This window comes from Suillus plorans (assembly GCF_016647745.1).
Source record: "Suillus plorans strain S12 chromosome Unknown HD556scaffold_84, whole genome shotgun sequence".
Taxonomy (NCBI): Eukaryota; Fungi; Basidiomycota; class Agaricomycetes; order Boletales; family Suillaceae; genus Suillus; species Suillus plorans.
Window position 1 is genome coordinate 97905 of NW_024537468.1, and position 21622 is coordinate 119526.

At 46.5% G+C, this 21622-nt stretch overlaps 6 protein-coding genes across 6 annotated transcripts; 3 read left to right on the forward strand and 3 right to left on the reverse strand.

Annotated features, from left to right (window-relative positions):
• Positions 1 to 5193: 5193 nt before the first annotated feature.
• Positions 5194 to 6096, reverse strand: HD556DRAFT_1449130 (uncharacterized protein; the record flags this gene model as incomplete). The annotated part of the gene is made up of 2 exons (XM_041307552.1): positions 5194 to 5709; positions 5776 to 6096. 2 exons carry the CDS (start codon positions 6094 to 6096, stop codon positions 5194 to 5196), a joined length of 837 nt encoding a protein of 278 aa, XP_041154450.1.
• A 453-nt stretch (positions 6097 to 6549) lies between these two features.
• On the forward strand, positions 6550 to 6747 carry HD556DRAFT_1210326 (uncharacterized protein; the record flags this gene model as incomplete). Its single annotated transcript, XM_041296551.1, has 1 exon — positions 6550 to 6747. A coding segment is annotated over one exon (198 nt), but the record flags the coding sequence as incomplete, so codon positions are not given.
• A 198-nt stretch (positions 6748 to 6945) lies between these two features.
• HD556DRAFT_1434525 (uncharacterized protein) lies at positions 6946 to 8271 on the forward strand (the record flags this gene model as incomplete). The annotated part of the gene is made up of 2 exons (XM_041305336.1): positions 6946 to 7104; positions 7150 to 8271. The coding sequence occupies 2 exons, from the start codon at positions 6946 to 6948 to the stop codon at positions 8269 to 8271; spliced, it is 1281 nt and encodes a 426-aa protein (XP_041154452.1).
• A 1177-nt stretch (positions 8272 to 9448) lies between these two features.
• Positions 9449 to 10724, reverse strand: HD556DRAFT_1434526 (uncharacterized protein; the record flags this gene model as incomplete). The annotated part of the gene is made up of 7 exons (XM_041305337.1): positions 9449 to 9554; positions 9606 to 9751; positions 9803 to 9931; positions 9984 to 10116; positions 10165 to 10358; positions 10408 to 10516; positions 10573 to 10724. 7 exons carry the CDS (start codon positions 10722 to 10724, stop codon positions 9449 to 9451), a joined length of 969 nt encoding a protein of 322 aa, XP_041154453.1.
• A 1540-nt stretch (positions 10725 to 12264) lies between these two features.
• Positions 12265 to 15294, forward strand: HD556DRAFT_1313026 (uncharacterized protein; the record flags this gene model as incomplete). Its single annotated transcript, XM_041300747.1, has 9 exons — positions 12265 to 12361; positions 12423 to 12781; positions 12831 to 13122; positions 13177 to 13866; positions 13915 to 14064; positions 14109 to 14176; positions 14222 to 14427; positions 14512 to 14684; positions 14852 to 15294. The coding sequence occupies 9 exons, from the start codon at positions 12265 to 12267 to the stop codon at positions 15292 to 15294; spliced, it is 2478 nt and encodes an 825-aa protein (XP_041154454.1).
• A 662-nt stretch (positions 15295 to 15956) lies between these two features.
• On the reverse strand, positions 15957 to 17557 carry HD556DRAFT_1313027 (uncharacterized protein; the record flags this gene model as incomplete). Its single annotated transcript, XM_041300748.1, has 9 exons — positions 15957 to 16033; positions 16147 to 16157; positions 16275 to 16436; positions 16554 to 16573; positions 16770 to 16840; positions 17037 to 17102; positions 17147 to 17206; positions 17256 to 17354; positions 17506 to 17557. The coding sequence occupies 9 exons, from the start codon at positions 17555 to 17557 to the stop codon at positions 15957 to 15959; spliced, it is 618 nt and encodes a 205-aa protein (XP_041154455.1).
• Between the last annotated feature and the right edge of the window lie 4065 nt (positions 17558 to 21622).

Consider the following 21622-nt stretch of genomic DNA (forward strand, 5'->3'; position numbering starts at 1 on the left):
TAGGATATGGGGGATTCCTCGTGGCTCATAGCCCATCATGAGGAAGAATGGAGACGTGTTCCTGGTGTCGTGCTTTCGATGATTGTGGACGAACTCAGCGATAGGAAGATGATTGGCCCATTCTAACGGGTTACTTCTGCAATAGATTCGAAGATAGGTTTCAAGTTCTTGGTTGAGGCGTTCTGTCTGTCCGTCCGTTTGGGGGTGGTAGGCAGTTGATGCAGCGATCTGATATCCGAGAAGTCGGGCGAGTTCTCGAGAGAATTTTGAAATGAATTGTGGTCCTCTATCAGAGATCACTTTCTCGTGGAGACCGAATCTTTTGAATACGTTTTTGAGGAATAGTTTAGCCACTCCTTCTGAAGTGATGTTCTTGTTGCATGGTGAAATAATTACCCCCTTCGTAAGCCCATGGTCTACCACGATCATGATAGAGTCAAAACCATTCGACACAGGCAGGTCAGTGATAAGGTCAACAGACACTTGGGAGAAGGGGCGAGTAGCGGAGGAGGGAATCGGCCGCAAGGGCGGGGTAGTAGGGTGCGTGTCGGCCTTCATTTGCTGACATAGGGCGCAACCATCGACGTATTTGCGAATGTAAGCACCCATGGCGGGCCACCAAAAGTCTCTTTTCACCAGTTCTTCAGTCTTGAACCGGCCAGGGTGTCCAGCCGTGGGGTGATCATGGTGTTTGAATAACACATCGTGCCGTTGGGCCGCTGGCACATAAGCTCTATTTTTATAAAATAGGACGCCATTGGTGCATGTCCAGTCAGAAAGGGCGGATTTCATGGGAGGAAGGCACACTCCGTCCAGTGCTTCCAGGGCTGTCTGGTATACAGGGTCTTCGGCAGAGTTTCGTGCAATACTTTCCAATAGGTTATTGTCGATTAGTCGTACAAACATGGTATCGGGGAGGAGAATGCGATTCTCGTTGTCATCTCTTCCAAGAGAATGATCCGGGCGTTGTGAAAGTGCATCAGGAGCAGCTAACTTGGTTCCTGCAACGTGGTGTAATTCCAACTGAAAATTGGACAAGATGAGCTGCCATCGCGCTTGTCGTCTTGTTAGCTTCTGAGCGGAGCGGAAGTAGAGGAGATTCATGTGATCGGTGAATACTATCACAGTGTGGGGGCTGCCCTCCAGGTAGTGGCGCCATTCGGAGAGTGCTCTGACGACTGCCAATAATTCCCTATCAAAGATCTCGTAGTTGCGTTCCGCAGAGTTAAATGATTGAGAGAGATAACCGCATGGGTGGTACATCCCATTTTCATCAGTCTGTAGCAACACCGCTCCGGTTGCCGCAAGCGATGCGTCGGTGGCAATTGCGAATTGTCGGGTTGGGTCAGGGTTTCGTAGTACTGGCTGTGATAAAAAGGCGTTTTTGAGGCGGTTGAAGGCATTTTGGCAGTTGTCTGTCCATAAGAAGGGATGGTCTTTCTTGGTAAGGTCAATAAGGGGTCGGGCGATGTCAGAGTAGTGAGCGATGAACGCTCGGTAGAAATTGCAAAACCCTAAGAACGATCGTGTGTCCTTCAGGTTTTCCGGGGTCGGCCAATGCTTAATTCCATCTACTTTGGCGGGTTCCATCCCCACTTCTCCGGGTCGGATTATCATTCCGAGATACTCTACTTCTTGAGCGTCAAAAGTGCACTTTTAATTGCAAAACCCTAAGAACGATCGTGTGTCCTTCAGGTTTTCCGGGGTCGGCCAATGCTTAATTCCATCTACTTTGGCGGGTTCCATCCCCACTTCTCCGGGTCGGATTATCATTCCGAGATACTCTACTTCTTGAGCGTCAAAAGTGCACTTTTCAGGTTTGACAAACAACTTCTCCTTCCGGAGGATATTGAGGATCTCAATTGTCCGTAATCGATGTTGTTGCAGATCTTTTGAGAAGATCAAGAGATCGTCCATATAGATAAACAACCACCCTTCGTTTATCTGTTGTTGACAGAGGTTTGCCATAAACGCTTGGAATGTTGCGGGAGAGTTCGTTAGTCCAAAGAACATGACCGTTGGCTCGAATAGCCCTTCTTGTGTGGTGAACGCTGCTTTCCAACGATCTTCGGGGTGAATTCTAACGTTATTGTACCCAGATCTTATATCGATCTTTGTGAAGTACTTGGCGTCATAGAGTCGTTCGATGAGGGATTTTGGCAAGGGAAGAGGGTATTGGTTTCATATGGTCCAGTCGTTAAGATACCGGTAATCTTGACAGGGACGTAATTCTCCGCTTTTCTTTCCTACGAAAAAGAATCCGCTAGCTTGAGGGGATTTGGATGGGACAATGAAGCCTTTCCTGGTGTTTTCTTCGATAAACGTTTTGACCGCTTCTCGTTCTTTTCCTGATAGCGGATAAATCTTTGAAGTTTTGGGTATGAATCCTGGTTTTAGGTCGATACGATGATCTACCCCAGGTCTCTCGGGCGGAAGTTTGTTGAGGCCGTCTTTGGCGAAAACATCTTGGTACTGGTGTAGGAAGGGGGGAACGAGTTCTTCAAAGGTTTTCTTCTGTTTTTCTATTTCTCCTGCGACTGCGAATTCCTGGGCCTTATTGCTTGTCTTTCCGAAGTTTTGTTCTCTTTTCGATGTTCCATCTCGAACTAGGGGGGTATCGAAAGATAGATCTTCGATGATGCGCACAGTTGTTCCGTCAGTGGCGTATTCAACGAGTACTTCATCGTTGGCTAGTTGATAGGCCAAAGGATCGTGGACTGGGGGTCTAAAATTTTCTGACCAGACGTCGTCCTTGGTGTCGTAGTTAGGAGTTTCTTCATCCATCGTTTCTTCTTCTACGGAAGCAGTATAGGGGGAGGGGGTTTCATTAGTTGCCACCTTCACCTGTACTGGCTTCCGTAGTTTAGAATTTACCCAAATTCGAGAGGCTTCCTTTTCGACGTTCCTCTCCTGTTTGAAGAGAGGTGGGAGGGATCTTCTTCGTCGTTTTTTATCGATATTCTTTTCTATAGCCAATGATCTTTTGGTCGGTGGGAGTGATACAGTTTTGGCTTCCCAATCGATCTGAGGTTTTAGTGCGGAGAGCCAAGGGAATCCTAGGAGGATTTTGTCTTGTTTGGCTAGTTTTGCCACGTTAAACTTTCCAATCATGGTTCGCTGGTCAATTTTGACCGTGAGTACGCAATAACGGGAGATGAGTCCTCCCTGGGCGTCTGATCCGTCCACAGTGATGACGGGAAAGGGGCGAGAAAGTTTATGGGTCCTGATTTTATGCCTTTTACAAAAGGCGTCGCTTATAAAAGTTCTGGATGCTCCGGAGTCGATGATCATGGATGTTTCGACGGTTTGTACGCGTTTATCGGAAAAAATGGATGCAGGAATTCTCAATTCATTTCTGGTTCCGATAGAACATATTAGTCGTACAGGGATAGGAGTTACTGACGTCGAGGCAGTTCTCCTTTCTAAAAATCCATTTCCACGAAGCGACGTTCTACTTCAGTGAAGTCGCTATCTTCTTCTTCGTCTTCCTTCGCCTTTTCTTTCATAGTCTTCCTTCGGATTGGTGTTTTTCTTTTCGGGGTTTCCTCTTCGTTCTTCTCCTTCTTTCTCCTAATAGGAGCTCTAGAAGAGGAAGCGCGACTTTCGACTTCGTCGTCGCTGCTGCTTTCTTCTTCTTGTTTTCTTCGGATCTGGTCCCTTTCTCTAGGGTGGAACGAGGCGTCGTTGGCGCGATGTCCTACCTGGTGACATTTGAAGCATCTTCCTTCTTTAAGATGTTTCTTTAATTCTGCGTCGGATAGACGGCTTATGCGATCGACTTCCATATCGTCGCTTCTTCTGGGAACATAATGCTTGTTCCCGAAGTTCTTCTTTTTCTGCTGGTGGGGCCTCTCTTTTCTTCTGATAGCCTTCATCCTTTGGAAAGCGTTATCGAGGTTGATGCAGGTATTGACTACGGTGTCAAAGTCGTCGAGGCATTCACCAGTACGGTGCATGCTTTCTTGAAGCCCGTAATCTAAACCTTGTCTGAAGAATTCGATAAGGGGGGCTTGTTCGGTCATTCCCGCCCTATGTGCGAGGAGTTTGTAGTTGGAGATGTAGGTGTGGAGATCTCCTTTCATCTCTAACTCTCGGATTTTCATCATAGCGGTTCCGGCAGGATCCATGGGTTTAAAGGCTTCGTCGAAGTCCTTTTTGAAAGTGGCCCAGGTTCCGTAGCCGATCATCTGACCAGAGGTGTCTTTCCTCTTGGGGTCTAGGGCTGCTTCCATGAAGTCTTCTGCCCATATCGCTGTGTTTCCTTTTGTCATGTAAGACAATACTAGGATGATCTTCTTTTTGTCTTCGTTGTATACTTGATCATTGATATCAAGGTACGCGTGACATTTCATCATGAATCTTTTAGATTCCTCGCGGTCTCCATCGAATTCGGGGGGGGAGCCGATCTTAAGTTCTATATCTTTGGCTTTGGTCGTCATGGTGTTCAGAGGAGGGATATTTGGTAAGGCTCCTAGGTTCAAAGCTCCGATTAAAGGAGTTAATGAAGTCGTGGTGTCGGTTTCGTTGCTGATGGCAACGGTTCAGGTTATAAGACTTTAATCTTTTGTTACGACTGGGATGAGTCGAGCTATCTCTGTCTGAGTAGACAATCGGCAAGATGCCAGATAGACGTGAGTCTGCTCTCGAATGAGAGATCAAAGGTTCTGGCTAAGGCGAGTGTCGCTGACTCCCTTAGAATAGTAGTTCTTAGACAGTAAGGTTGGAGACCTTACTGAAGGACGATGTTTCCAGGTAAAACCCAGTAGATTAAAGTAAGGAATACAATCGTAAGTAGCTAGGTTTATATATGAATGTTCAAGCGGAGCTTGTAAATGTGTTATCAAGATAGAAGCATGATAAGAGATAAGGGATCAAGGATAAGGCGGACGGCCCGCTTTGGCGAAGATAAGAGATAAGCATGATACGGACAGCCCGTTTGTAAGCAAGAAGAAAAGTAATGAGTATAGGGGCTAAATGTTACTGTAACAGCTTCTGTTATTCAGAGCGCTAAAATACAATGTATAGAATTGAAAAAGATCATGATCAGGGGTCTCGTGATAGGAACTCAGAACCTGCCAGGAAAGTAGTGAATTGAGTCAAAAAAGGATTGTAATTGACGCCGCCGGCCCATCTGTCCGCACTCCGTCCTTGTGGACAACGTTCAACCTGAAAGGGTAAGTTTGTAAGTTGTTTTCATTTTAGGGTAGAGACGTGGCTACCTTCTGCCTCGTCATTGTCCGAGTTGCTACTGTTGTCGCTATGATTATACTTGTCATATTGTTCCTCCTCACCAGGTTCGTACTCCGTATCGCTACTGTTCTGGGGGAACCTGTGGGAGACGTATTTGGTAGCAAGCGATGATATGGACGACATTTGGAACAGCTGTTCGTCGGCTGTAGCTAAGTCTTCGAGTTCGCTATCATGTGACTCCGCAAGGCATTCGACATCCTGGTCTAGGGCCGGAATATCCCGGTCCACCAGGAGCTTCTTGAAGAGGTGATAATCCGAGTCTGCCATTTTCAAGCGCTGCTTCTCCTTGTCCTCAAATGCTATGAGGACTAGCTTGTTGAGTTTCGCCTCTTCGATCTCCCAACCGAGTTGCAGGAGTTTTTGACGGCTATTTTCTCGTGCAGCGTGCTTAGCATTTGCTACTAATTTGATTGTATCATCTGAGAAGGATGAGAGGCCGCTCAAAAAAAGGTCTCGCCCCTGTAACAGTCAAATACACCATAAATCAGTTATTCAGTGGCTTCAATACTTGCTCGCCTTAATGACATCATTAAGAGTGATGTCAGAGTGATGATTTCTTCGGACTGCCTTCATGGCAAAACGCAGCCCGACTTGGGTGGGACGACGTGTGAAAGGGTGGCTTCTGTTTGCAGAACGCACTCCCCGCCGGGAGCTCCGAGAGCTGCCAATAGGGGACTCGTGACCAGAGCAAATTGAGTTTGAGGAGGAGGTTGCTGAGTGTGAGAAGGGGACAGAGTCTGAATGTGGGAGGTCTGTGGTCAAAGCAATGACCTTCTCTTCCGCTGATTTGGAAGGGTTGGAATTACAGAGGGACTCAACACAAGTCCATCCGCTAGATCCTGACATAGTAGATACAGATGACGAAATATGAAGGGATGGGGGAACCATAAGTACAGCTGGATGTGTATCTGCTACTATCTTAGCAAGCAGTGAGGCAACAAACCAAGTGGGTCGGAGTTTGAAGAAAGTTGAACGTTGAATCCTGGCAGGAGCACGATGGAACAGGCTGACTCGGGCTGCACTGCAGCTGGACTAGAAATACTACACAATCACAACGGGTGAGTTAGGCCGCATCAAATAGTAGCAGTGACTGACTGACTTCATCACGCTGACTTCATCACGATCAGTAGTTCCTCTGCAAGATGCCCAAATTGCAGACTAGAATTCATCTCAAATCTCGCTGTTTTGGATTATCTCAATGATCCGGTGCATTCTTGTTGGAGCAACGAACCCACTTACCACTTACCAGTTCCTCTAGCTTTCCAACGAGGCGATAGCGGCCAGGAAGAGGTAACTGGCCAGTATCATTCAAAATCAGGGTACCTTTTTGGTCGGGGACACAATATCTTGCAGACAATGGAGGATCATGATCCTGACCAAAAGCGCCGCAGAGCAATAAATCCCTCATACCCATTCGTCGATCAGGCTGAATGGCAGCTAGCAGAATTCATCGTGCAGCGGCTGACCAAAACCGACATTAACAAGTTTCTGAAACTAGACTGGGTGAGTAGCATCCGCCTTTGCAGTTCCACACCGTGGCTAACAGCCTGAACTTCACCTAAGTTTAAGACTAGTAGATCCCGACCATCCTTCAAGAGCGCAGATCAACTATTTGGCTGGATTGATGTATTGCCAAGTGGCCCTCAGTGGCAATCAACAACATTCGAGTTTATCGACTACACAACTGCGAGGCCAATGGAACTCATCTGGCGTGACGGTCTTGAAGTCGTTAAAGATCTCTTTGCAAACCTGATATTTTCCAATCACATGATGTACGATCCCCACCTTGTTATGACTGGCTCAGAGCGTGAATACGGCGAATTCTTCACTAGTGAGAGGGCTTTCACCATTCAAGTATGGATCTTTGAATAAATGAAATTGCTCGCTAATCTTTAACAGAATGACCTTCCAGAAGGCGCCACTATAGTACCAATCATTCTTGCATCTGACAAAACACCCGTAACCAGGATGACAGGAGGATTAGAAATGCACCCAATATTCCTTATGATTGGCAATATTCAATCCGAAGTTCGAATGAAGGCCACCGCTCATGCATGGCGTTGTATCGCATTTATCCCAATTCCAAAGTTCGATGCTCACGCAGACTATCAAACGCTCCTCCATGCCCGTCTCTTCCACAAATGTATGGACACGATATTCGCCAGATGCAAAGTTGCCACAAAGATTGGTGAATACATGGCAGATCCCATGGGTTATATCTGGCACTGTTTTACTCCGCTTGTCGCCTACACAGCCGACCTTCCTGAAGCACAGCTTGTTGCTTGTGTCTCGAAGAACGCATCACCGGTCATGATGGCCACTCAAAGTGACTTCGGTAGTGCTCATATCCATCCCCCTCGAACAGGCCAACACACGCTCACGCTCATCTACGACCTATCCAAACACATTGATCCATGGAGTGTACCGCGCTTCCAAGTCGAAGCTAAATTGTTGATGCTTAGTGGCGTCCATCAACCGTTTTGGAGAGATTGGAGGTTTGCGGATCCTGGTTATATGTTGCCTGGCGAACTCCTTCACACCTGTCATAAGTTTTTTGGTGACCATGCTCTAAAATGGTGCAAGGAAGTTGTTGGGGAGGAGGAACTCGATGCACGTTACAAGGCTCACCATAAACGAGTCGGAACACGTCATTTTGGCTCTGGCGTCTCCCACATCAGCCAGATGACTTGCCGGGAACATCGCGACATTGAACGCACCATGATTGCCACTATCGCTGGCGCGACAAATGCAACCCCCGATTTCGTTCATGCTATACGTGCCCTCACTGAGTTCTTTTATCAGGCACAGAGCCCCGTGCACACCGACTCATCCATCGCTTCTATGGTTCAGTCCCTCGACAAGTTTCATCGCTTAAAACAAGGCATCCTCGATGCCGGTGCTTGGAGAGGCAAGCGTGGAACCATCGACAACTTTCTCATCCCAAAGTTGGAGTTGTTTCACAGCTTTGCTGGATCTATCAGAGCTCTCGGTGGTTTCATCAGGCATTTGACCAGAGTATAACAAGGCTTTACCTAACTTTATCTGATATATAATGTTAAAAATATTTATCACAATTGCAGACCACTTGATAAAGGAATAAATAGGTAGACTACATAGGCAGATTCTCCCAAGGCCATCATATTGGCAAACCTATGGTAGTAAGTTGTGATCTACCTAGCACATTGATACTGTTATTATCAAATGTACCAACTATGGCTAGCTATATATTGGCAGCTTCCAATTGCAAGGGCTGCCATCACTGGCAATGTGCCCAAGTGTGATCAGCTGTACCTAGCTATATATACGTAGCTTTCAATTTTGAGGTCTAGCATCATTAAATATTTGATGACACATAGCAAAGCTTTATTAAACTGCAGAAAAATTGACAAAGGAGTAGATGGGTAGACTACATAGGTGGGATTCCCCATAAGCCATCATATTGGCAAACCTATGGTAGTAAGCTGTGATCTACCTAGCACAGTGATGCTGTTATTATCAAATGTACCAACTATGGCTAGCTATATATTGGCAGCTTCCCATTGCAAAGTCTGCCATCATTGGCAATGTGCCCAAGTGTAACCATGAATTGACAGAACAATCTTGTCAAATCATATGGCTGATATATTGTCAGACATACCTCCTCTTACCAGGATTGTTTTTGATTGCAAAGTCTACCATTATCGACAATGAGTCTAGGGGCTACAATGAGTTGTCAGACAACAGCAAACTGTTGTTTCTATATAAGATACATCTAGCAATATATAGGTAGTTTTTGATAGGGAGACCTAACATCTCAACAAAGCAAAATGCTGATACATTGTCAGACATAACCACTCTTACATGTAGTGTTTCCAATGGTGGAGTCTAACATCACTGACAGGGAGACACTGTTGTCTCAGACCTAACATCTTTAGCAGTGAGTCCAAGTGCTACAATGAGTCATCTCGACAAAGCAAAATGCCAGTACATTGTCAGACATAACTACTCTTACACGTAGTGTTTCCGATGGTGGAGTCTAACATCACTGACAGGGAGCCACTGAGTTGTCTCACGAAGGCAAGAGGCCCATAATTCGGTCACATATACATAACATTGCACATGTAGAGAGGGATTTGTTATGCCATCATCATATTATATTTACACAACATTCATTAATTAATACAGGCTGTACAGGACAATAAAAATATTACAACAAAAATTAATTTGTGACAGCTTGAAGGGCAGCACGTTTTTCGCGAATCTTCGAGAGCGCGCTGTTTTTGCTGATACTACGCTGCGATGACGAAGAATTAGGAAAAACACGACTGTGCAAGGTATTAGCCTGGGACTTGAGGTGTATGAGATGCATAACGAACTGAGTCCACCACATCATCAGGTCGCCTACCTCCTCACTTTCATAAGGATCTTCTAACAGGTCCAGAATGCTATGATAGAAAATTTCCGAATCCGTGACCGTGTCAGTACGGGAGAATATGGACGATGAACTCAACGAGAACTGAACCTGAAATAACAATCAACAGGGAAGGAATGCAGTACTAAATTGGCTACGTGCCTGCGTGGAAATATAGGCCAAGGATCCTCTAGTTACAGATTTCATGCCATGGAGGTACGCGTTGCCAGAGCGCGTAGCCTTTGGTTCCTTATCCACTGAGCTTGGCGACGTAAACACATGTTTGAAACCCTACGAAGGAAGACTTTGCTATGAGCGAGAATGTTAAATAGATTGAACTCACATAGATGAGTATATCGCTCCTCAATAACCCCTTCCAGGGATCTTCAGGATCATAAACATAACCTGCATATAAGAATATTGGCCACTGGTCACCACGAACTGCGGTTTCACTGCTCTTGAGACTCTCTTTGGTTCTGGGTAGCGTAATGACATTTCGGTTATTGCGTGATGGAAAGATTTACTCTACATTTGACCAGTCAAGGCCCGCAGGGCAAAGCAACGCTCCCGTAACTTCATGGTTAAATCCCCGGTCAGACTTAATGTTTCGGGAAAGAGGAGGTATGACTACTTGTCCTCTGGGGACAAGCCATTCGATCACGGCAGATTTGAGGGTTTTGGTGTCATCGCCTCGCACGCCGGACGCCCCTTTGCCTAGCTGTTTACAAGGTCAGCAAGTTGATGACCTTCTATTACTCAAAACTTACCATTTCTCCTACGTGGATAATGTCCTCTTCCTCTCTGCTAGTCAGACGATCTAAGAGGCCAGGATAGGAATCCAGCAACTCCATGAATACCCTGTGTTCCTGTCGGATACTAATGTTAGCTGTACCGTAAGTGATGGTGATATGCGATGATGTGATTGGACTCACTCCATGGGATAGTCCTCTATGAGAGGGTCCTGTGATTCCTCGAGTCGGAGTATACCTGATGTAAGAAGAGCAGGGTAGTTGCACAATGCAAACACTGTTCGACCAAAATGCTGACCGTGGAGAACAAGGGGATTCGATGAAACTCTGATCATCAAAAGTCAGGGGGGTTCGCTACCATCTGTAAGACCACCTACACCTTTTTACGTGGACCCATTTGAAGGGCTGAGCCACAACGCTTGCGTGAAGGATCACTGGAGGGATTATTTTCATCAGTACTCATACTATAAGTTGAACTATGTAGGTATAATTACCAATGTCATGGAAAATGAGCCGCTTTATATGTCAAAAGTTCAATAGTATGTAATGAAAAAAACGGCGCGCTGGCTGAGTGCCATCGATATCGTAACGAAGATGGCTGACCATCCAGGTGCCATCGATATCGTAATGCAATGAAACCCACCTAAGGAACGGAGTAGCTGTATCGGGAGTATCGTTACAAAAAAAGCCCTAGAATAGCAGGAAGAACTCACTACTAAGTCAATAACGACTTTTGATAGGCCTTGATAACGACAAATATTAACCTGACATATGGTTTATGAGCATCATAAACCAACGCTGTTAGGGATGGTCGTACCTGATCATACCTCCGCAACGACAGCAGGTGGGAGTTCAGAAAACAGCCTTAAACAGTACCCCAAACAGCAAATGATATTCGGCCGAGCCAAACTCACTACCTAACTAGTACTCGCAGACACCCGACTTCAGCAAACCCTCTGACCTCGTACCCGTGCGGGTGAACCATCCAAGACCCACATCACCATTCGTACTGTTCGCCTCACGTTCTGTGCGCGGGTGAACCGGTAACGTTCATTCGTGTTATACCCTATTCACAACACACTACAGTATACTTAAACTTCAAAAGTTGAACACATCGCTACATAAAACATACACGAAACACGTAGCACAGTATACTTATAGTAGTGGTACTAGTACTAGTAGCAAATAGATATATGGGGGTTCGAAAGAAGATAAGTGTACAACAGGATGCGCCAATTATAGTGAATGACTATATTGAAACTCAGCCAAAATTACTAAGCGGGTATTGCCGGCTGAATTTGAACATGCAGTCATTCAGTATATCTAGCGTGGCTTCCCATGAGATATTTCTCTTTCCGACTCCCTCGTTGTGAATTTGAAGTTAAATACCTGAGTTCAATAGCAATTCATTGAAGTGAGTACGCACTACTAGTAATTATCGAATGTGGATAAGCCAGGCCCTGGCCCGCCGGGGGTCGCCGACCTCAATGACTCGGAAGAGGGTTGAACGTTTGCTGGCAAATAGAATAGACTTGACATTGTGTCTCAGCGGTGCCTACTATCGGTCCACAACTTATGCTGGACCATTGTCACAGAATTCTCACGGGCTGTGGAAGCCCAACTGCAGGAGTCCACAGATTGACGCTTGTGACTAGTAGCGCCCAATTAGTCATTCACTATAAATACTGATCCTACTAGCCGCTTGAAGGTCTTCTTTCCGCTATCACTACTTCACTACTGCATCTATTAGGAATAGTGAAAATTAGCGTAGAGAACAAATTTTGAGTAGATCATAGAACTGTATGTGATATTTTTGCGTTCACTATGATAGACAATTAATTGATCATACGAATTTCAAAAGCGAGGCTCCAAATTATGTTGGCACGGGCCAATTTAAAACGCGCACTTGGGTCGCCCGGGGCGTCATCTGATGGTGATGACGAACCTACCCCGAAGCGCGTTAGAGGTGAAAGTAAGTCCTGACTCTGCGATGCTGCCATTTATCAGTCACTCATGGATTGTCATTGGTACAGGCACATCTCCACTGGAGGATGAAGGCGCATGGCGCATTCTATTCCAGTACCTCACCACTGAGATGACCTACCCTCAGATGGAAGAGGAATTTATATCTTACCTTGGCAATAGATACTGTGCAAATGACTGGAAGGACGCGCGAGACGCGTTGTTCTCTGCTGACGACCTAAATGATAATGCAACACCCCTGGTGAATCTTCAGGCCTTGTACGCTAAGCATGTACCTCAGGCCTCTTCCCAATCAAATATGGCGAGCCCACTGGAAGATTCTAGTGTAGTATCTGCATCGAGGACGCTTGGGCGCTCGTCAGACACTCGTAAGAGTCATCCAAGTTGCCGATCGTGTCAACGACTCAGAGTAAGTGAAATTTGTAGTTTTTGGCGAATGCATACTAAAAGCAGTGTAGTCGAAGAATCCCTTCATCGACGTAGAAGCAGATGAGGGCTCGAGCGAGGATGATGATGATGACGATGACGACGATGACGACGATGACGGCGAGGGCAGTCGCTCTCTTCGGTCACCAAACGTCACGAGTTTGCCAGGACCGTCAGGGAAACAGACTTTTTTTGCAGCAGTCGACAATATCTTCAACCACGTCAACACGTCAAAGTCATCAGACAGACGCCTTCAAGTTCCTTATAGAGCCGCCTGGTGCCCTGGGACGATTGAAAGCAGGATGTATCTGCTGCATGTTCACAGTACGTCCGTCTTTCTTATCACATAGCACTGTGTCACTCATTGGCACTCCACAGGAGCTGCGACTGGCTATATCGCCTCACACCTTCGGAGCAAAGGACTCCCCGTTACCGTTTCAGCTTGGATCCCTGGCCAGATATATGTGGTATCTGACAGTCCGAAAACCATTGCGTCATTCCTCCCAATGGCACATAAACAATCTGTCCGAGATTACCTTCGTATCTCAGACAAAGAACGTCAAGCGGTCGAACGTGAACGACCCAAACTTCCCAACCCGGGGTGGGTGCGAATCGTTCAACGTGGCAAGTACAAAGGCGACATAGGTTATGTCTATGATTCTGAGCAGTCTGACGACTTTGTCGCGGTCCTAATCTCCCCGCAGGATTTCCCCTATCCCGTGTTTGAAAAATCTGCTGCACTATTAGACAGAAGTCAACTTCCGGCAAATAGTACAGTATCCGACATAACTCATGACGGCAAAGTCGTAGGATGTTCGTTCAAAGGAGAACGATATTATATGGGGCTGTTGCTTAAAAAAATTCATCATTCTGACCTAGAGCTTGTTACCACCCCTCATCCCGACTACATTCGACTGCATTTGCAATCTGGATGGGACACGCCCTTCGTCAAACGCACTGAGCTGGCATTTTCTATGCAGTTCCTGCGCGTGGGCAACGAGGCGAGGGTCATCTCTGCAGAGATGTATTCTGAGATAGGAAAGGTTGTCTCGACCGATCATGCGTCAGGTTCTGTGTCCTTGGAATTCGCATTCGAACTTCGACATTGAACACTAGACTTTCGACTTCGGGACGTGGAGCGTGTGTTTCGGCTCGGCGATCTGGTTCGAGTTGTAGCGGGTGTATACTTGGGTTTGGAGGGTCACGTTGTTCAAATGTCGGATAACATATTTCACATTTGTCAAGAGGCAACTAAGGAAGAGGTGTGTACGAACAGACAATGTTTTAACTCTATCTAACACTTTGTATAGGGGTCGTGCAAAACGTCGACTTTCCATCTGCTTGCTTGACCCTGTTATCTCAAACTGATGGCTCATTGGTAAGTCCAGATCATCTCAACTCGAACATATCTAATCGGCAACAGATTAACATTCCCATGCGGTTCGTGGTGAAGACACACAATGCGACCGTTGATACCTTTAAGAACGTCATCGGCAAAGAAGTATTTGTCATTCAAGGTCAGCATAAGGGTTACCGTGCCACGCTATACGATATCGGGAGAGAGCATTGTTCTGTTGCACTGCCCGGACAGAAGCGGATACTGCTCAAACTCCCTGAAGTTGTCACTAGGTGAGCTAAGCCCTTGTTTTTGCGCTAAGATAGTTAATCGTTGTCAAGTTATGGAATGTGATTGAATGGTACAATACTCGAAAGACACGATTTAATTTCGTTTTGTGAAATGCGGGAGAAATCGTACTTGAAGCCACCGCCTCGAAGTATCACTCCCCCACCCGAGAAAATAGCTTCCTCCAGTTCTCTCACATCTTCCAGCGACCCGCCTTCCAGCGCCCTGAGCACCTGGACTGCCAACCCCGAGGCTGTTGAGGGTGCGATAAACCAATTGTTGGCCGTCGATTCGACCACCTCATCTTCGGAGTCAATGTTTGACCCTTGGACTGTGAATCCGGAGGACAATGAGGTCAGACAGGAGCAAGTCAAATACGACGGCGAGTCCTTGATGGAGGCATCACAATTTTAACTAATTTTATCATAGGCCCACTTCCCTGGTTGATGAAGAAGGAGTTTGCGTCAACTTTCCTTACGCATCACGTGTTGTTGAAAGTTTCACCGAGCTTCATGGGGGGGAGGTTACACAAGCGGTTCGTATCAACCGCATGTCCAGACCCATTCTGTGGTGCGAATGGACCTGCACCTGAGAATTGCATAGCAGCATTTTGCACGTCGAATGGCACAGGGGCCGCCATCCAACACTATCACATTCCTGCCCATGACCTCAGTCCAGCTCCTCCGCGTAAAAAGGACCAGCAATGCCTTATTTTGGACGGGGAGCATCGCGGGGCCATCCTAACTATAGCGAAGTGCAACATCAAAAAAAATACTGTGGAGATGTTTACAGATCCAGATACTATTAGTACTGCTTTAACTCTTCGCTTCGACCAGATCTGTCTCGTGGAACCCATGCAACCTTCGATGTGAACCTAGTACGACTCTTACCTTAGTATTTACCTTGGTACTAGTATGCACTACTACTACCTACTACTACGATGCTCTTATGGGTACCTACTCATGTACAGAGATAATAAATTCTCTTATAGCTCGTTGAACTCCCTGCGTGCGCTCGTCTTCACTCACTAGAATCCTATACCTGCAGCTCCTACTTTGAAAGAGTTATATGAGACCACTTCCCTACCTACCCCCGTCTATTGCAACAATCAGGCAACTACTATCGCCCTTGCTGGCAGGAGTTCAACTTGAACAAGTTTCACCGTCGGACTAGTACTTGAAGTCCCATCATCGAGTCATTATGTTTCATTACCAAGCTCACAGTGGCAGTACCAATTGCCTAGTACATTCATTCTACCTACTAGTAGTAGGTAGAGATCTAATATACCAGAGTTCTTGTTCCAAAGACTGAGATCATTCATTCTATTTAGTAGTCCTCGTCGAGTCCAACTCGCCTCAAAGGTTGCCACCAAAAGTCACTGTCAGGGAAACGTAATTCATCACAGAATGCTACAGAATGCTCTGTAGCATTCTGTAGCATATTCAAATATTAATTCTAGAGTTTGAACCCACCAAGTTACTCACACTTTTGTTTTAAATTTTGGTCATTCAATGCTGGTAGTATATAATATAGCTCAGCTCTCGAAGAGGCTGTTATTATGTAAGTCATCCGATTTGAATGACTTCGGGTACAGCCGGCGGAGTTCTATTTCTATAGCCAGTCCGTATATAAACCCTACTTGGTCAGCTGTGTTATCTTTTCTCATCTTTGATGTTCAAACTTGTATTGAGTAGTAGTAATGATAATCTGAACTACATACTTACTATACCTAATACTATGATGTATGTTGAAGGTGTGGTTGTTACAATAACATGTAACCGGAACCCCTCATACAGAGGTCATCCTGACCTTAGCCCCTATCCCACCATATGCACTGTCTTGGAAGACTTACCGACTCAACGGAGACACGTAGAGACACCTAGAAACAGCCTGGATGCCGTTAGGTGACCTAGACCAGCCTAGGCAACATCTAGACGGTCCTCGACCCGGATCATGGAGAAGCTCTGCTTCATGGTCAGAAGAGAAGCCGCATGCCGCAGCATGTGCAGTTAGACTACAAGGAATGTTTAGCCTTGAGGACTAATAGAAGAGGCATGGAACGCCTCATGTATAGATAATCGCCCGCATGGCATCTGATAACATGCCCGTGTATGGATACACTCATACTTACCTACCGAACGTAGTATTGGTCTGTGCACATGGACGACAGTATATAGAGCAGACAGGATCATGTATTTCGGTACTTGATTCTACTAGGTTTTCCCCAGAACTTCCTCTGAAAGACAGTCCCAGTCCTTCAGTCTTAGTCGCACCTAAAGGCAAGCCGACGCTACCTTTAGTCGTATAGTTCCGTTAGCCCAACAGCTTGACGAGCCACCACGCTTACCAAGCTTGTCGGAGGATACCTTAGCATTCCGCTAAGCTGTGAACCTGTCTCTCCAGTAGCGAGCCCGCTATCTGATTAGGCATTCCGCCTAGGGAGAGCTTGACCTATCCTAGTCGTAACAGTGGTGACAGTGTGCGCACTCGGCGCAATATTATCAAATATAATACAGATGACGACTTTACAGACCCTGACGTCAGAAATCAATCACCAGGGGATGCTCCACCCGAATCGCTACTCGACTTCGATTGTGAGATACTCTCTGCTCACTTTGAATAATGTTGTTGACATTATGTATAGGAAAGCGACAGTAGGGCTGAGGGCCGTTGGTAATCCCTGATCATGTTAGCACCTGAGGAAGTGCGTAATTTTAGACATACCTCTTCGAGGATAATATACAGCTGGTACACACACTCTTCCGAAAAATCTCTCAATATTTACTAAATAACAGGTCAGTCACCATTTAACTTGGCTTGGAAGCTAGCTCACACAAGTAGCCGCACGTGCTGGTCGCGCACTCAGCGATGTACTCCCCTTGGCATATCCCTTGAGTTCGCTGAAACACAGCTACCTCGACATATCTCCCACCTGTAGCGCACAGGCAACAGGGATAACGAAAGTTATGCGCTTGACGATAAGCCTTCCAGCGTGATGGGTGGACTTTGCATCCGTGTCGAGTGCTTGGCCTATCGTTTCGATGTACGTTTGTTAATGGCTTTTCTGTTGATGAACAACTCACCATTGTAATGTAGCCAGTTCTCCTGTCTGGCCGTGGAAGTGAAGTACACCATGGCGAGCAATCAATATCGTCACCAACATCTTCACCACATTAGGGTCGGGTTTGAAATCTTCGGACATCAAAATCGAGCAAGATGAGCCTGGAGATGATGGTGCGGACATTTTAATTTTAGTGGGATGGTGGCTGAACACTTTATAGGTCACCCTTTCGGCTGGTCGTCCCAGTGCCATCGAGTTCCTGACATCATGCCGCAATAAGGGCGGTTTTATATTGCCCCCTTCTGGCTGTTTCGTTGCAGAGGCTTTGAACTTCCTGGCCTTAATTACCAAATACTACAACGATCAGCAATTATTTGCGCTATCATCTTGACTCTCTGCCGGGACTCTTTACCCCTTCAGTAGCACAAGACTTGCGTTAGTCGATACTTCATGTCCGGTTACACTTGTGTATGCAAGCGAACTTTCACGACCCAGAATCACTATAGTCAACACCAGTGTTCATGTACCCAAACCAAAAAGTGTCTGTCATCGGCGTTGACGTCTTTCAAGGATTTTGTTACTCAAAGGAAAAAGCCGTGTGTTTCACTCGCTCCTAATGAGTCTGCTGTGGTCATTACATTGCCCAATGTCTTGCCAGCTTGCCGCGCCAATTTTGCTGATGAAGCCTCTGCGTCACCATTGCCTTCACGGCTTGAAGATCCTGTGTCTCCACACAATCCATCACAGGATTCCGTGGACGTCCATCATCGTAACTTCGAAGGAGGGAATCTTGATGAAGAGGACATGAGTCTGGCACAGCAGAGACCCAGACGTCAGAACCGACGACTACCACAGAGATTCAGGGACGTGCTCCCTCAGCCCCCACCTACTGTTCCTGCGGAAGTCCGTGATCTACTTCTGCAATCTGTTGGACGTATTGTCAGTCCAGAAGATCGCCCAGGCTTACCGGCGCGCTCATTTTTCCGTACTCCTGCGAACATATTTGGGCTAGTGCGTCAATATTTTTGCGCTACGCCCCCATCCCATGATCCAGAAGAGTACATGACCATGGCCGACCTCTCATTTATTCCTGAGGCCCCCCAGGAACCGTCTACTTCAAGTAATGATTCCCTCTACCATCCCTATCCCAATTGTTCCTCCTTCCAGCTAGGCGATTGGTACTGGAACCAGGGACTTCAGAAGTCTCAAGCAGACTATACGAAATTATTGGACATAATGAGTGCCAGTACTTTCAGCGCTTCTGATGTGACATCCACGCATTGGAAGAACATCAACTCCACGCTGGGGGTGAATGAATACGACAAAGGAGACAAGGCAGAATGGCAGGACAAAGACGCAGGATGGAATAAAACACCGGTCTCCATCGAAGTACCATTTTCCCGCACCACGCAAACACCAGGGCCCCGGACATACGAAGCTGCACATCTATATCACCGTTCACTGGTGGCTGTTTTGCGGGAGAAGCTCTCAAATCCTCGAGATGATAAACTGTTTCATTATGAGCCGTATCAGCTGCGTTGGACTCCCCCACATCTAGACGCAGAAGTCGCCATACACGGCGACTTGTATACATCGCCAGTTTTTCATGAAGCTCACACAGAGCTGCAAGAGTCACCCAGGGAGCCTGGTTGTAATTTGCCTCGAGTGGTAGCTGGCATTATGTTTTGGTCAGATGCCACGCAACTCACGTCGTTCGGCAATGCAAAACTATGGCCTACCTATATGTATTTTGGCAACGAGTCCAAGTATCGACGTTGTAAGCCATCGTGTAATCTGAGTAATCACGTTGCGTACTTCGAGACGGTACGTTTTGTTCACATTTTGCGTCTTACATCACACTTACCACCGCACTACTCAGCTTCCGGACTCATTCAAAGATTTCACAGGCGGGAAGGGAATGACTAGTGAATGTGCAACTCACTGCCACAGAGAATTTTTTCACGTGCAGTGGAAGATTCTACTGGACGATGAGTTTCTCGAGGCATACGAGCACGGTATTGTAATTTGTTGTTGTGATGGCATCAAGCGCAGATTCTACCCGAGGATTTTCACTTACTCTGCGGACTATCCAGAGAAGTAAGCAAACTCCTATTTGATATTGAACACTATTGATATGATTTCTCCAGGGTACTTATAGTGACAGTTCGGAACTTAGGAGGGTGTCCATGCCCTCGATGTCTGATACCTAAGCACCGGATTCAGAATATGGGTAAGCCTCAAGATTGTCGACAGCGCGAGACTCTGGCTCGCGATGATGAAAGAAGACGAAATATCGTGGGCACTGCACGTGAACTGATTTACGACAAGAACTTAGCGGTCGGCAGTGCGCCAGTTGAACGTATCCTTAAACCACATTCATGGGTGCCTACTTCGGTGAGGCTGGAATCATTTTCGTAACAGACCATGGCTAATCATTCTTTAGAACGCATTCTCGGATCGCCTTGGTCCCTTGGGGTTCAATATTTTCTGGGCGCTTGTTGTCAATCTCTTACATGAGTTCGAGATCGGCGTCTGGAAGTCCCTTTTTACTCACTTGCTGCGCATCATTTTGGTGCATGATAAATCTCTTATCCATGAATTAGACCGGAGGTGTGTGTATCATCGTAGCGGTGCTTCGTTTATCTGATTTCTACTATTAGATACAGACAAACTCCAATGTTTGGCCAGGCGACCATTCGAAAATTCTCTGCCAACTCCTCAGAGATGAAGCGGATGGCGGCTTGCAATTTCGAAGACTTACTCCAGGTATGAATTCATCTTCGTTGGTGCAGATCAGTATCTGACGCGATGTGCAGTGTTCTATCCCAGTCTTTGACCGCCTTCTTCCGGAACCGCACAACACGATCGTCCTCAAGCTGCTATTTACGATGGCGCATTGGCACGGGCTAGCTAAACTTCGGATGCATTCCGATCTAACCCTTGACATTATGGATCTCGTCACTTCAGCAGTTGGTCAACAGTTCCGTGAATTCAAAGCCAAGGTTTGCGCCGCTTACACTACCCGCGAACTTAATCGGGAAGTCGAGGCTCGCACGCGACGCCATGCAAGACAAGCATCCAAACAAAATGGTGTGCGCAAGGGCAAGCAAGGCGCTCTGAATCATGGGCAGCGCACGAAGGTTTTCAACTTCCAAACTTATAAATTCTACGCTTTAGGCGATTATGTATCTACAATTCGGCGGTATGGCACGTCCGACTCGTACAGCAGTGAACCAGTCAGTCCCTGCTCCTCGTGTATAAACATAACTAACTATTTAGTACTCAGGGTGAACTTGAACACCGGTTGCCTAAGGCCAGTTATCGCCGCACGGATCGCAAGTTATTTGTGAGACAGTTGACTCAGATTGAACACCGCCAGACTCGTATTCGGCGCGTGGGTGACAGGATTGTCTATCGCCCCCATATCGAAATCACGGAGTTAGCGAGAAGCCCGGACGTTCATCACCATATAGGCCTGACGCAAAAGCATCCTATACATATAGGATCCTACTTGCGCCTTCATGAAGGCGATCCTGCTATCAAGGTCAGTCTCATTATGACCACGCAAATATCCTTAACACCTGCTCTTACAGAATTTCATGTCGAAACTCAAGCTTCACTTACTACGTCGAATCACGATGTCAAGGAATGTTGCAGAGTCAGATCACACCAATTCAATCATCATCAAAGACGAGCGAATGTACCATCACAACACTGCCAGGTTTAACTATACCACCTACAATGTCCGTCGAGCCCAAGACGTCATCAACCCACGAACTTCCCACTGCAACATTATGGTCCTCCGCGCCGAAAACGATATGGGACCCCGAGGTCACAGATTTATTTATGGCAAGGTACTGGGTATTTATCATACTAATGTAATTTTCATTGGAGTCGGTATGGTCGATTATACACCGATTCGAATGGAGTTTCTATGGGTTCGGTGGTACGAGCCCATAGACCAGATTTCTACCTGGGACACCTCAACCATGGATCGTGTTCGATTTCCGTCTATGGCCGATGAACACTCGTTTGACTTTCTGGATCCGACCGACGTCCTTAGGGGCTGTCATATCATTCCTTCTTTTGCTCACAAAAGGCGACGGCCTGATGGATCAGGTCGCTCAGCATGCGCAGGA